Source organism: Thalassophryne amazonica, chromosome 18 (assembly GCF_902500255.1).
Source record: "Thalassophryne amazonica chromosome 18, fThaAma1.1, whole genome shotgun sequence".
In the NCBI taxonomy this organism is placed as follows: domain Eukaryota; kingdom Metazoa; phylum Chordata; class Actinopteri; order Batrachoidiformes; family Batrachoididae; genus Thalassophryne; species Thalassophryne amazonica.
This window is the reverse complement of record NC_047120.1, coordinates 53,504,987-53,519,724: the sequence shown is the minus strand read 5'-3', so window position 1 is coordinate 53,519,724 and position 14,738 is coordinate 53,504,987. Positions and strand designations below refer to the sequence as shown.

At 36.4% G+C, this 14,738-nt stretch overlaps 1 protein-coding gene across 1 annotated transcript; it reads left to right on the top strand.

Moving 5' to 3' along the window:
* The first annotated feature begins 811 nt into the window (after nt 1–811).
* Nucleotides 812–13,940, top strand: LOC117531569 (stonustoxin subunit beta-like). Its single transcript, XM_034194690.1, has 5 exons — nt 812–922; nt 5,942–5,974; nt 6,059–6,121; nt 6,214–6,356; nt 13,115–13,940. Exons 1-5 carry the CDS (start codon nt 874–876, stop codon nt 13,541–13,543), a joined length of 717 nt encoding a protein of 238 aa, XP_034050581.1. The 5' UTR covers nt 812–873; the 3' UTR covers nt 13,544–13,940.
* The last annotated feature ends 798 nt before the right edge of the window (nt 13,941–14,738 follow it).

Genomic DNA, 14,738 nt, shown 5'->3' with positions numbered 1-14,738 from the left:
TCATAATGTACAGTTATTCAGATACCCGTGTGTATTGTAGGCCAGTCCTCAAATCTGTCAGCCCTGCCTCTGCAAACGGGTGATTCTGGTCTACAATTGTTATAGTAGATGACAGTTTTCTGAACTCGGACAGACCCACATACACAGCTGTTGTCTACTCTCCTTTATTTGCCACTAATGGTGTTGGAGAGTCTGGGATGGTTGTGGCTCCTGGTGTAAACCGGAGATCGGGTCAGCCTCTATGGGCTGGGACAGATGAAGGACCAGATAGCCTTGACTGGAGTATTGGCGGGAAGCCGAAGCAATAAACACTTCATGGTGCTTGCAGTAGGCGGCATAGGGTTTACCATCAGCAAGATGTTTTTCTTTCAAACCCAACTGTATGTATTAACGGTAAACAGGTGTGAAATTTTAGATCAGGCTGAGCAAAGTGTCCAGGTTGCTTTGCAATAACTGAAGATCAAATGTTTGCTTCATGTACAAGAATACTATTCTGTTTGGTTTGTGTGTGTTTCAGTAAAAAACACACATGGACCATCAGTTCTGCCAGGGTGCCGCTGGTGCTGACGGTTTTGGGTGAAGAATGGGGGCGGTGTTTATTATCAGGTGTCCTTAAGGCATTAAAACTTTTTAAGGAATAAGATCCATCTAGCTCTGATTACAAGTCTCGGCCCCCCACCCCACCCCCACCCCCACCTCCCTTCCTATTGGTATTTTCTCTGGCGCTCCTGCAGACGTCACTGGCTCTAATTTCTTAACCTTTGTCATATATGAAAGGTATATAAAGAGTGACATTAAGTCGTCACACAGGAAAGCCAGCACACACTCAACGGATCGGTGACAGACAGGATCCAAAACCAAGTCAGCTTCAAGATGCCTGCCACCACGAGAATCATCTCTGACACCCAAAATACAAACAAAGGTAACCTGACTATGCCTCCATAAGTGCTTCATATTTAATACTTAGTTATTCTGTTATTTTGATTGATGAAGTTATTTTGTTGTTTATTAAACCTGGACATTTTTAGTGTTTTAATGGATTTAATACAGAATTTTGCATTGCTTATACAATTAAAAAAACCTCACACTGGTGCAAAAATTGGTGGGGAGGAGGTGCATGGTAAAAACATCAGTTACTTATAAATAAATACAATATATACGTAAACAGAAGCAGTTTGTTGTAGGTGTACTGCCCAGTACATGACAACACAAAAACAGCTGCCAATGATCACTTTGTAATTAAGATTTTCCAAAAATCTAATTAAAACCCACAATTTTCTGAAAAATTGCAGGAAACCACCTAAAATCTATTTTGTGGTTTTATCACTTGAAAATAAACACATAATAATAATAATAATAATAATAATAATAATAATAATAATAATAATAATAATAATAAGAAGAAGAAGAAGAAGAAGAAGAAGAAGAAGAAGAAGAAGAATAGATAGTAATTTTTCATTATTTATCCAGAGATTGAACAGTCTTTTTTTTTCTTCATCATTTATCATCATTTACTGAAAAAAAAACAGAAAACAAATCCAATTGTTAATATCATTTGCATTAAAAAAAAACCCTTTCATGTCAGGATTGCAAAACTTTAGGCTGGTTTAAAGTGTTTCTTTGTATTATGTAAGAGGAAATCAACTACAACAACAACAACAAAAAATTAAGGAATGTGATGTGCAATATCACAGATGTGATAGAAAGCAGTCGGAATATTAAGTTATCAGAGGTAGAGTAAGGATGGAGGAGTTACAATTATAATCTTAAAAACCATTCCGTTATTACATCCCAGAGGAGCCCTGTAATTGTTGGCACGTTCAGTTGAAGCAGCTTTCAGCTGGACTGTTTTGTATAGTGTCAGGTTTTAATGAGGCAAGTCAATGCAACTATTTTCATCACCTTGTGTTTGATCGAGACAGAAGGCTTAAAAGCCTCACATGCTCCCTGAGTCAACACAGAAATAAATATCAGCTCGTTGAGATGCAACACATGCTGCATAGTGCAAAAGTAACAACTAACAGCAAAAACGTGTACATGACGATAAGTACATTAACATGTGGTGATGCACAGCAGAGCAGCCAAATGGTTTCCACTTACAACACCAAAGCTGCAAATTTCTGCTGCATTTACTGATGCAAATTGTGCATTTTACTCTTAAAATTTTACATACACCATTAGTCATAAAATTGGAAAAATCTGCTTTGTTGAAGCCCTGACATGATGAAGATGTGTGGATACGATTTACTTTGAGTTAAAAATAAAAACACATATCGTATGTCGGTCGCTGTTAACATGCTCATGATTAACTGTCTCATCATGCCGATCGGTGACCCGACCAAAAAACATAAAGACGTGCATGCACATGATACCGTTACTTAGTATTACTTATAGAAACGACCACAGGACATAATCAGTCATATGGGTTTTGCATAAGTTCATCAACAGTTATACAATACAGATGCAGAAAGTCACAAAAATATATTAAGTGGGATTGGTCACCCTAAATGTGTTTTTTATCTTTATGAAATTCTGTGTGTGGTGTGTGGTGTGTGTGTGTGTGTGTGTATACAAATATATATATATATATATATATATATATATATATATATATATATATATATATATATATATATATATATATATATATACACTCAACAAAAATATAAAGGCACAATATCACAATATCACCATTTCCCTCAAATATTGTTCACAAACCAGTCTAAATCTGTGATAGTGAGCACTTCTCCTTTGCTGAGATAATCCATCCCACCTCACAGGTGTGCCATATCAAGATGCTGATTAGACACCATGATTAGTGCACAGGTGTGCCTTAGACTGCCCACAATATCACACAGCACAATGCCACAGATGTCGCAAGATTTGTGGGAGCGTGCAATTGGCATGCTGACAGCAGAAATGTCAACCAGAGCTGTTGCTCGTGTATTGAATGTTCGTTTCTCTACCATAAGCCGTCTCCAAAGGCGTTTCAGAGAATTTGGCAGTACATCCAACCAGCCTCACAACCGCAGACCACGTGTAACCACACCAGCCCAGGACCTCCACATCCAGCATGTTCACCTCCAAGATCGTCTGAGACCAGCCACTCGGACAGCTGCTGAAACAATCGGTTTGCATAACCAAAGAATTTCTGCACAAACTGTCAAAAAACCGTCTCAGGGAAGCTCATCTGCATGCTCGTTGTCCTCATCGGGGTCTCGACCTGACTCCAGTTCGTTGTCGTAACCGACTTGAGTGGGCAAATGCTCACATTCGCTGGCGTTTGGCACGTTGGAGAGGTGTTCTCTTCACACATGATGCGAAGGAGATGTGTTGCACTGCATGAGGCAAATGGTGGTCACACCAGATACTGACTGGTATCCCCCCCCCCCCAATAAAACAAAACTGCACCTTTCAGAGTGGCCTTTTATTGTGGGCAGTCTAAGGCACACCTGTGCACTAATCATGGTGTCTAATCAGCATCTTGATATGGCACACCTGTGAGGTGGGATGGATTACCTCAGCAAAGGAGAAGTGCTCACTATCACAGATTTCGACTGGTTTGTGAACAATATTTGAGGGAAATGGTGATATTGTGTATGTGGAAAAAGTTTTAGATCTTTGAGTTCATCTCATACAAAATGGGAGCAAAACCAAAAGTGTTGCGTTTATATTTTTGTTGAGTATACATATATATATATAACAGCATAGGGGGAACTTAGCGGGGCATAGCCACGCGGCGAGCATTGCAGGCGCAAGTGTAGTAGGAGGGTTTGTCGGCATCCACTGAGAAAATTTTGAAATTTATAACTGAAACACTGTTTCCTGCATTTTGAGGGTCACTTTGTGTTGCCAACTGGGACATTAAATAAAGTGCAACATGTCCTATAAAAAGTCCCCCCCCCCCCATACTGGTTAAACCGCAACATAGGGGATCCAAATCACAGCATAGGGGCCCCCTATGCTCAACTGCGCTGGCGAGAACCCTGATGTCCCACATGTTATTATTCATGTGATTATTCTTTGATTATTACTCAGTGTGTTGTTTTTGAAGAATCATGCACTCATTGGGATGTAAAACTACAAAGTAAGAAGACAGTTATTTGTAATGTCTATTTGGATGTTTCAGCAACATCAAAAACCACATTTATTCATAAGGGCTCCTTCACACATAGTGCGAAGTTTGGACGAAGCGCGCACTTAGTGCGCATGATGCAGGAATCATGTGCAAACCATGTGAAATCTTCCCTGCCTCTAATGCCTCATACACCTGTTGCTACGGCTGAATGACAGAGTGTGCGCTGTGTGAACCCATCACACCCTCTCGTGGTAGGTGTCAGGAAATTCCATGTGACACATACAAACATCTAACACCACTCGCATGGAACTTAGAAAATGTGTGGCCAGTCGCACTCTTGGCACGATAACAGACATACTCGCAGAGAAATTTGTCTTAGTTCCCCATGAGTGTGGCTTTGGTGTGTGCACTGAGAACTGACAGGAGGCATGGCTTTCGACAGAATCAGCTGTGGTGATCTGTCATTCTGGACATTCCAGCTGGACAACACCTTCTGTGTTTGGACAGACATGGACTATCAACTGTCCACTGTGAGGCGCGTGTGTCTGATTGCTGTACTTACGTGGACAGAAATAAAAATATATATCACTGTGGCGACAAGCTGCAGCGAGCGAGTGCGCGCATGGAGCGGACACTGACAGCCTGCCAGGTTGAAACAGACCGTCAGATCAGAACACGCAGCGGGCGATCTGACCATCACGTCACCCACCTGAGCTCTGTTCTGTGGCATGCCGTCCACAAGACACACGTGTCGGGTAGAACACGCGCGCGGCCGACTGCATGCAGCAGACCAGTAGATGTGGACATCAGAGGACACTGCTTCTCATTCATGTCATTTCATGACTGTATGTCTGTGACCATGGGTCATCTACAGAGGAACAAACGGATTATATTTGTATTGCTTGCTTGATAAATGCTGTGTTTTTATATGGTGTGTGATTTTAATTGTTTTTTTTTTTTTTTGTAATACTTTCATGTCCTTCCTGATATAAGGCAGATTCCCTCAGCTTTCAAAGAACAGCGCCATAGCTCAGTGGTAAAGTTTCTGACTGGCAATCAGAGCTTTTGAAAGGTGCAGGTTCACATCCAGTGGGTGGTATGCGTTTTTCTTTTTTTTTAATATATATTTATTCCACATAAGTGGCACGATGTGGTCCCACTGGTACCGGCTGTTTTTTTTTTGTTGTTGTTGTTTTTTGTTTTTTAAAATTATTATTCCACATAAGTGGCACGATGTGGTCCCACAAGTACCAGCTGTTTTTTTTTTGTTTTTTTTTTATTCCACATAAGTGGAATGTGGTGCAATGTGGTCCCACTGGTACAGGCTGTTTTTGTTTTGTTTTGTTTTTTTATTCCACATAAGTGGTGCGATGTGGTGCAACTCGCACTGTTCCTGCTCGAAAGACACTATCACGTGCATGAGCTCTCGCACCAGGATCGTGCACGCCTGCCTGTCGGCGAGATGCTTTGTGGTGTGCAAATTCAAACTTTTTCGCTCTGTTTTGCCGTATTTGCCCAAACGTCGTCTAAACGTCACACTATGTGTGAAGGGGCCTTTAACATTGATTTGTACAAACAGATGTGAACTTTGCTAGATGCTGACCTTGATGCACTATTAGCAGGTACTGGTCTCGTGTGACTGAAGCCGAGGCTGTAAGATGTGAAATGTCTTGGTAATTCCAGCCGTCTGGCATGAAGCAGCCACTGGCTCCAGAATGTATGCAGTTGCTGATGTGATGATCTGACCCAAGCAACTGGTTTTCCAAGTTCACGACATTCTGCAGCGGTTCATAGTGGAATGTCTCTGCTAACTGGCTTTGTTGGTCCAAATGTAAATTGAAGCTTGTTTTTATGTTTTTCTAGAGACAAAAGCAACAAAGAGGAAAGCAGCCACGGGTAAGATCCGGTTGTGGGACACTTTTAATTATCAGCAACTCTGCAGATGTTGATGTTTGAGTGATGCTGCTCTTTTCTCCTTAGAGAAGACACTGCTGTATGAGCCAAATATTCCTGAACCCAAATGCAGAGCAGATCTTATCAAATGTAAGATCCCCCCCCCCCCCCCGCCCCCTTTTTCAACTTGATGGAATTTGGTCCAAATATATTTTATACTTATTGTCTTCCTGCTTTTTCAGACTGGTTCAGTATTTCCCTGGATCAGAACACAGCCAATAAGACGCTGTGGATCTCAGCAGATGGAGGCAAAGTCATACGTAGGACTGACGACGTCACTTGTCCGGTCCTGGATCGACCAGAGAGATACGAGTACATGCCACAGGTATGTTAATATATTAGTCTCAAAGTCACATTGCGTGAGGAACATCTGTTTTTTTGGTCCACATTAACTCAAATACAGGCAGAAAAAAGTAGTAGAAAGTTTCAGCATATTCCTCCTGCATCTTTTAAAGAAAAGCACAAGACTGGCAGTGCTGTGAGACCTGTGATTTGATGACGCGTTTAATCCGCAACCAACTTTTTCAAATGTTAGTTGAGTTCTTCCTTATGGGTATGGAAATATTTTATTATTATTATTATTATTATTATTATTATTATTATTATTATTATTATTATTATTATTATTGGACAAACTGATGAATAATTTGAAAAAAGAATTGAATTTAATTGAATTAAATTTAATTTGAAAGAATAAATAATTAGAAAAATTAATTTGAAAATTGAATTAGAAAACTCTGTTCCGACAAATATCAAGCATGTTTCTTGTTCCATTTCACAAATTAAGCAGTTAAAAATTAACAAACCTAGTTTTCCATTTTCAAAATTTGCTTTTTAAAATAAAATAAAATAAAAAAATAAGCTGCAAACTTCATTTTAATATTTTATTATTTCAATTTTATTAAAATAAAAAAAATAAATAAATAAATAAAAATTAGTACTTGGATGGGAGACCTCTTGGAACACCAGGGGCTGTGTGTGTTTGTCCATGTAAAATTGGAGTTGTGCCCAGTGTGGATCTGGCTGTATCTGCTGTGGTGACTCCCAGCCAGAACAGGAGCAGTCGAAAGTACAACAATCAAGCTACAAATGTAATTTTCAGTGAAAAAAGTAAAAAAAAAAAAAATATATATATATATATGCTTTTTAAATTTTTGTTTTTTACAAAATCTATTGTGAATCTACAAACCCCATTTTCAATTAAAACATTTGTTTTTAGAAATCTAAATGTAAACATCAATTATTAAGCTACACACCTCATTTTTTATTAGAAAAAGCTTTTAATTTTTTGTTTTTGTTTATATAAAATCAGTTAACCTACAAATCTCATTTTCAGTATTTTTTTAAATTTAACTTTTAAATCAGTATCAAATTTAATGCCAAGTAAGTTCTCACATACAAGGAATTTGATCTGGTGTTACTGGTGCATAAACAATAAAAAAAGAAAAGGAAAAAAATAGTCAAATAGGCAAAACTATGTTCGCTGTAACATAGTGGAATGGGGCTGTGCAAAAGCACATGATTGGTGCGCAGATGTACAGTACCCAATCTGTACTTTGTGGAAGTGTGTGTGTGGGGGGGGGGGAGACAGAGTAAATGGGGTAAACTAATGTTTTCATTCAAGTTCTATAGGTGGTTGACATTTACTAAAACTCTTGACCTGAGTGGCCTGGATTCTGGAAATTAGATTTCTGGTGTTCAGTTTTGTGGCCTGCAACTAGCTGAGCATATTACTTAATGCTCAGTGCTCTGAGAGAATGGCATAGATATAAAAAACAGACATGCCGTGAGAGAATGGCATAGATATAAAAAACAGACATGCCGTGAGAGAATGGCATAGAAAATAAAAAAAAGACATGTCGAGAGAGAATGGCATAGATAATAAAAAAAAGACAAGTCGCGAGAGAATGCCATAGATAATAAAAAAAAATGACATGTCAAGAGAGAATGGCATAGATAATAAAAAAAGACATGTCGAGAGAGAATGGCATAGATAATAAAAAAAAGACAAGTCGCGAGAGAATGCCATAGATAATAAAAAAAAGACATGACGTGAGAGAATGGCATAGATAATAAAAAAAAGACATGACGTGAGAGAATGGCATAGATAATAAAAAAAGACATGTCGTGAGAGAATGGCATAGATAATAAAAAAAGACATGTCGTGAGAGAATGGCATATATAATAAAAAAAAGACATGTCGTGAGAGAATGGCATAGATAATAAAAAAAAGACATGTCGAGAGAGAATGGCATAGATAATTAAAAAAAAGACATGTCGAGAGAGAATGGCATAGATAATAAAAAAAAAGACATGTCGAGAGAGAATGGCATAGATAATAAAAAACAGACATGTCGTGAGAGAATGGCATAGATAATAAAAAAAGACAATTTGCGAGACAATGGCATAGATAATAAAAAAAAAGACAAGTCGCGAGAGAATGCCATAGATAATAAAAAAAAAAGACATGATGTGAGAGAATGGCATAGATAATAAAAAAAGACATGTCGTGAGAGAATGGCATAGATAATAAAAAAAGACATGTCGTGAGAGAATGGCATATATAATAAAAAAAAGACATGTCGAGAGAGAATGGCATAGATAATAAAAAAAGACATGTCGTGAGAGAATGGCATAGATAATAAAAAAAAGACATGTCGAGAGAGAATGGCATAGATAATAAAAAAAAGACATGTCGAGAGAGAATGGCATAGATAATAAAAAAAAGACATGTCGTGAGAGAATGGCATAGATAATAAAAAAAAGACATGTCGAGAGAGAATGGCATAGATAATAAAAAAAAGACATGTCGTGAGAGAATGGCATAGATAATAAAAAAAAGACATGACGTGAGAGAATGGCATAGATAATAAAAAAAGACATGTCGTGAGAGAATGGCATATATAATAAAAAAAAGACATGTCGAGAGAGAATGGCATAGATAATAAAAAAAGACATGTCGTGAGAGAATGGCATAGATAATAAAAAAAGACATGTCGAGAGAGAATGGCATAGATAATAAAAAAAAGACATGTCGAGAGAGAATGGCATAGATAATAAAAAAAAGACATGTCGTGAGAGAATGGCATAGATAAAAAAAAAAAGACATGTCGAGAGAGAATGGCATAGATAATAAAAAAAAGACATGTCTAGAGAGAATGGCATAGATAATAAAAAAAAGACATGTCGAGAGAGAATGGCATAGATAATAAAAAAAGACAATTCGCGAGACAATGGCATAGATAATAAAAAAAAGGACATGTCTAGAGAGAATGGCATAGATAATAAAAAAAAGACAAGTCATGAGAGAATGGCATAGATAATAAAAAAAAAGACAAGTCGCGAGAGAATGGCATAGATAATAAAAAAAAAGACATGTCGAGAGAGAATGGCATAGATAATAAAAACAAAGACAAGTCGCGAGAGAATGGCATAGATAATAAAAAAAAGACAAATCATGAGAGAATGGCATAGATAATAAAAACAAAGACAAGTCGCGAGAGAATGGCATAGATAATAAAAAAAAGACATGTCGAGAGAGAATGGCATAGATAATAAAAAAAGACATGTCGAGAGAGAATGGCATAGATAATAAAAAAAGACAAGTCGCGAGAGAATGGCATAGATAATAAAAAAAAAGACATGTCGAGAGAGAATGGCATAGATAATAAAAAAAAAGACAAGTCGCGAGACAATGGCATAGATAATAAAAAAAAAGACAATTCGCGAGACAATGGCATAGATAATAAAAAAAAGACAATTCGCGAGACAATGGCATAGATAATAAAAAAAAGACATGTCGAGAGAGAATGGCATCGAAAATAAAAAAAAGACAAGTCATGAGAGAATGGCATAGATAATAAAAAAAGACAATTCGCGAGACAATGGCATAGATAATAAAAAAAAGACAAGTCGATGAGAGAATAGCATAGATAATAAAAAAAAGACAAGTCATGAGAGAATGGCATAGATAATAAAAAAAAAAGACAATTCGCGAGACAATGGCATAGATAATAAAAAAAAGACATGTCGAGAGAGAATGGCATAGATAATTAAAAAAAGACAATTCGCGAGACAATGGCATAGATAATAAAAAAAAGACAATTCGCGAGACAATGGCATAGATAATAAAAAAAAGACATGTCGAGAGAGAATGGCATAGATAATAAAAAAAAGACAAGTCATGACAGAATGGCATAGATAATAAAAAAAAAGACAATTCGCGAGACAATGGCATAGATAATAAAAAAAAGACATGTCGAGAGAGAATGGCATAGATAATTAAAAAAAGACAATTCGCGAGACAATGGCATAGATAATAAAAAAAAGACATGTCGAGAGAGAATGGCATAGATAATAAAAAAAAAGACATGTCGAGAGAGAATGGCATAGATAATAAAAAAAAAGACAAGTCATGAGAGAATGGCATAGATAATAAAAAAAAGACAAGTCATGAGAGAATGGCATAGATAATAAAAAAAAGACAAGTCATGAGAGAATGGCATAGATAATAAAAAAAAGACATGTCGAGAGAGAATGGCATAGATAATAAAAAAAAGACATGTCGAGAGAGAATGGCATAGATAATAAAAAAAAGACATGTCGAGAGAGAATGGCATAGATAATAAAAAAAAGACAAGTCATGAGAGAATGGCATAGATAATAAAAAAAGACAATTCGCGAGACAATGGCATAGATAATAAAAAAAAAGACATGTCGAGAGAGAATGGCATAGATAATAAAAAAAAAGACAAGTCATGAGAGAATGGCATAGATAATAAAAAAAAGACAAGTCATGAGAGAATGGCATAGATAATAAAAAAAGACAATTCGCGAGACAATGGCATAGATAATAAAAAAAAAGACATGTCGAGAGAGAATGGCATAGATAATAAAAAAAAGACAAGTCATGAGAGAATGGCATAGATAATAAAAAAAGACAATTCGCGAGACAATGGCATAGATAATAAAAAAAAAGACATGTCGAGAGAGAATGGCATAGATAATAAAAAAAAAGACAAGTCATGAGAGAATGGCATAGATAATAAAAAAAAGACAATTCGCGAGACAATGGCATAGATAATAAAAAAAGACATGTCGAGAGAGAATGGCATAGATAATAAAAAAGGACAAGTCATGAGAGAATGGCATAGATAATAAAAAAAAGACAAGTCATGAGAGAATGGCATAGATAATAAAAAAAAAGACAATTCGCGAGACAATGGCATAGATAATAAAAACAAGACAAGTCATGAGAGAATGGCATAGATAATAAAAAAAGACAAGTCATGAGAGAATGGCATAGATAATAAAAAAAGACAATTCGCGAGACAATGGCATAGATAATAAAAAAAGACAAGTCATGAGAGAATGGCATAGATAATAAAAAAAGACAATTCGCGAGACAATGGCATAGATAATAAAAAAAGACAAGTCATGAGAGAATAGCATAGATAATAAAAAAAGACAATTCGCGAGACAATGGCATAGATAATAAAAAAAAGACAATTCGCGAGACAATGGCATAGATAATAAAAAAAAGACAATTCGCGAGACAATGGCATAGATAATAAAAAAAAGACAATTCGCGAGACAATGGCATAGATAATAAAAAAAGACATGTCGAGAGAGAATGGCATAGAAAATAAAAAAAAGACAAGTCATGAGAGAATGGCATAGATAATAAAAAAAGACAAGTCATGAGAGAATGGCATAGATAATAAAAAAAGACAATTCGCGAGACAATGGCATAGATAATAAAAAAAGACAAGTCATGAGAGAATAGCATAGATAATAAAAAAAGACAATTCGCGAGACAATGGCATAGATAATAAAAAAAGACAATTCGCGAGACAATGGCATAGATAATAAAAAAAAGACAATTCGCGAGACAATGGCATAGATAATAAAAAAAAGACAATTCGCGAGACAATGGCATAGATAATAAAAAAAAAGACAATTCGCGAGACAATGGCATAGATAATAAAAAAAGACAATTCGCGAGACAATGGCATAGATAATAAAAAAAAGACAATTCGCGAGACAATGGCATAGATAATAAAAAAAAGACAATTCGCGAGACAATGGCATAGATAATAAAAAAAAAGACAATTCGCGAGACAATGGCATAGATAATAAAAAAAGACAATTCGCGAGACAATGGCATAGATAATAAAAAAAAGACAATTCGCGAGACAATGGCATAGATAATAAAAAAAAGACAATTCGCGAGACAATGGCATAGATAATAAAAAAAAAGATGTCGAGAGAGAATGGCATAGATAATAAAAAAAAAGATGTCGAGAGAGAATGGCATAGATAATAAAAAAAAAGATGTCGAGAGAGAATGGCATAGATAATAAAAAAAAAAGACATGTCGCGAGAGAATGGCATAGATAATAAAAAAAAAGATGTCGAGAGAGAATGGCATAGATAATAAAAAAGACAAATGTCGTGAGAGAATGGCATAGATAATAAAAAAAAAGACATGTCGCGAGAGAATGGCATAGATAATAAAAAAAAAGACATGTCGCGAGAGAATGGCATAGATAATAAAAAAAAAGACATGTCGCGAGAGAATGGCATAGATAATAAAAAAAAAGATGTCGAGAGAGAATGGCATAGATAATAAAAAAGACAAATGTCGTGAGAGAATGGCATAGATAATAAAAAAAAAGATGTCGAGAGAGAATGGCATAGATAATAAAAAAAAAGACATGTCGCGAGAGAATGGCATAGATAATAAAAAAAAAGATGTCGAGAGAAAACGGCATAGATAATAAAAAAGACATGTCGAGAGAAAACGGCATAGATAATAAAAAAGACACGTCGCGGGTCAGATCTGGCACCTTTGCTATAAGGTCTTTACAAACAGCTATCTATAGAGCATGTCATAGTGAGTAGGGACGGGGAAGCCATTCCATGTGTTTATTTTAATCTCATGTAACACTGTAACCTTGAGAATGTTCAGCTGTTCTAAATTCTCCACAGTGGTTGTGATGATTCATGTCAGATCGCCAATTTTCACCTACGTAACATCTAAATCATGCCGCCATTCTTATTTATTCTTTCAAACTCTCAAAGGTTCTTTGCAAGGAAGGGATCTTTGGTTTCCGAGCCTACTGGGAAGTGGCGTTTACAGGATGGGTTGTGCTCGGGGTCACATACGAAGGAGCCGGAAGGAGAAACACAGATGGAGCCTGCGGCCTGGGAGAAAATGAGGAGTCCTGGGCTCTTGGCTGGTGCGGATCCAGCTATCACGCCTGGCACAACGGCAAGGCTAAGGAGATCAAGGAGATCCCTAAATGTTCGGTTATAGGCGTGTACCTCGACCAACCTGCTGGCATCCTGAATTTCTACGGGGTGGATGAGGTGAAGGACGGAGACGAGGGCACGGGATGGAAGGAGGTCCGACCTTTGCAGCAGATTAAGAGCTCCTTCATGAAGAAAATGATACCAGGTTTCTGGGTGGGGATGCAGTCGGAGTGTTCCATCATAAAAAAGGAGGAATAACAGACAATCTTATATTACAGCTCAGTTAATTATCATGCATTCACCTTCCAGTTGTCAAAGCAACACCTTCAGATATGTATATAAATATACTTTTTAATCTGATGCACATTAAATTTACTAACCAGATAGTTCAGATCTGAACCCCATTTACGAGATGATCTGTGAAGCCGAAATGTGCGGTTATGAATTTCAGAAACGGGAACAAAGTGCAGTCAGTTGGAGAGTCGGTACTTTCATGAAAGGGACTTTTCTACTAACCACTGGACCACTCACAGTGTATACTAATATATTTGATATAATTGTGGATTAATAGTTTGTTTTTATTCCTTTGCAACTTGCAGTAATGAATGTATAAAGTGATTTTAAATGTGCAAAGATTTACATGGAATAAAACTGATTAAAATACATGTTCCTGGCGTGTTAATATGAGTATTATCATATTACACTCTTGTGCAAAAGAATGAAATTGTGCGGCACGTGACCATAATGTTAAGTGTGGTGCACTGAAAAAAACTGATGCATTGGATGAACTCAATTCAGTCATGATCAGGATTTCTATCTAATAAATATATGTATCCCCAACTCAAATAAAGTGCATCCATTTAAGATAATTTAATTTAATTTAGTTGGGACTACATATATTTATTAGATGGAAATCCTGCCCATAAGTGAATTGAGTTCATCCAATGAGTCATTTGTTTGAGTGATACACTGAAAAAACTGACTCATTGGATTGGATTCCACCTAATGTAATTTACTTTAGTTGGCAGATGGAAATCCTGCCCATAATTGAATTAAGTTCATCCAATGAGTCATTTGTTTGAGTGATACACTGAAAAAACTGACTCATTGGATTGGATTCCACCTAACAAAATATACGTAGTCCCAACTAAATTAAATTATATTATCTTGCATGGATGTGTTTTATTTGAGTTGAGGCTACATATATTTATTAGATGGAAATCCTGCTCATAATTGAATTGAGTTCATCCAATGAGCCAAGCTGACTCATTGGATTGGATTCCACCTAATAAATATATGTAGTCCCAACTAAATTAAATTACATTATCTTGCATGGATGTCTTTTTTTTTTTTTAGTTGAGGCTACATATATTTATTAAATGGAAATCCTGCTCATAATTGAACTGAATTCATCCAAAGAGCCATGTTTTGAGTGTAAAGTGAGAAAAGGCTT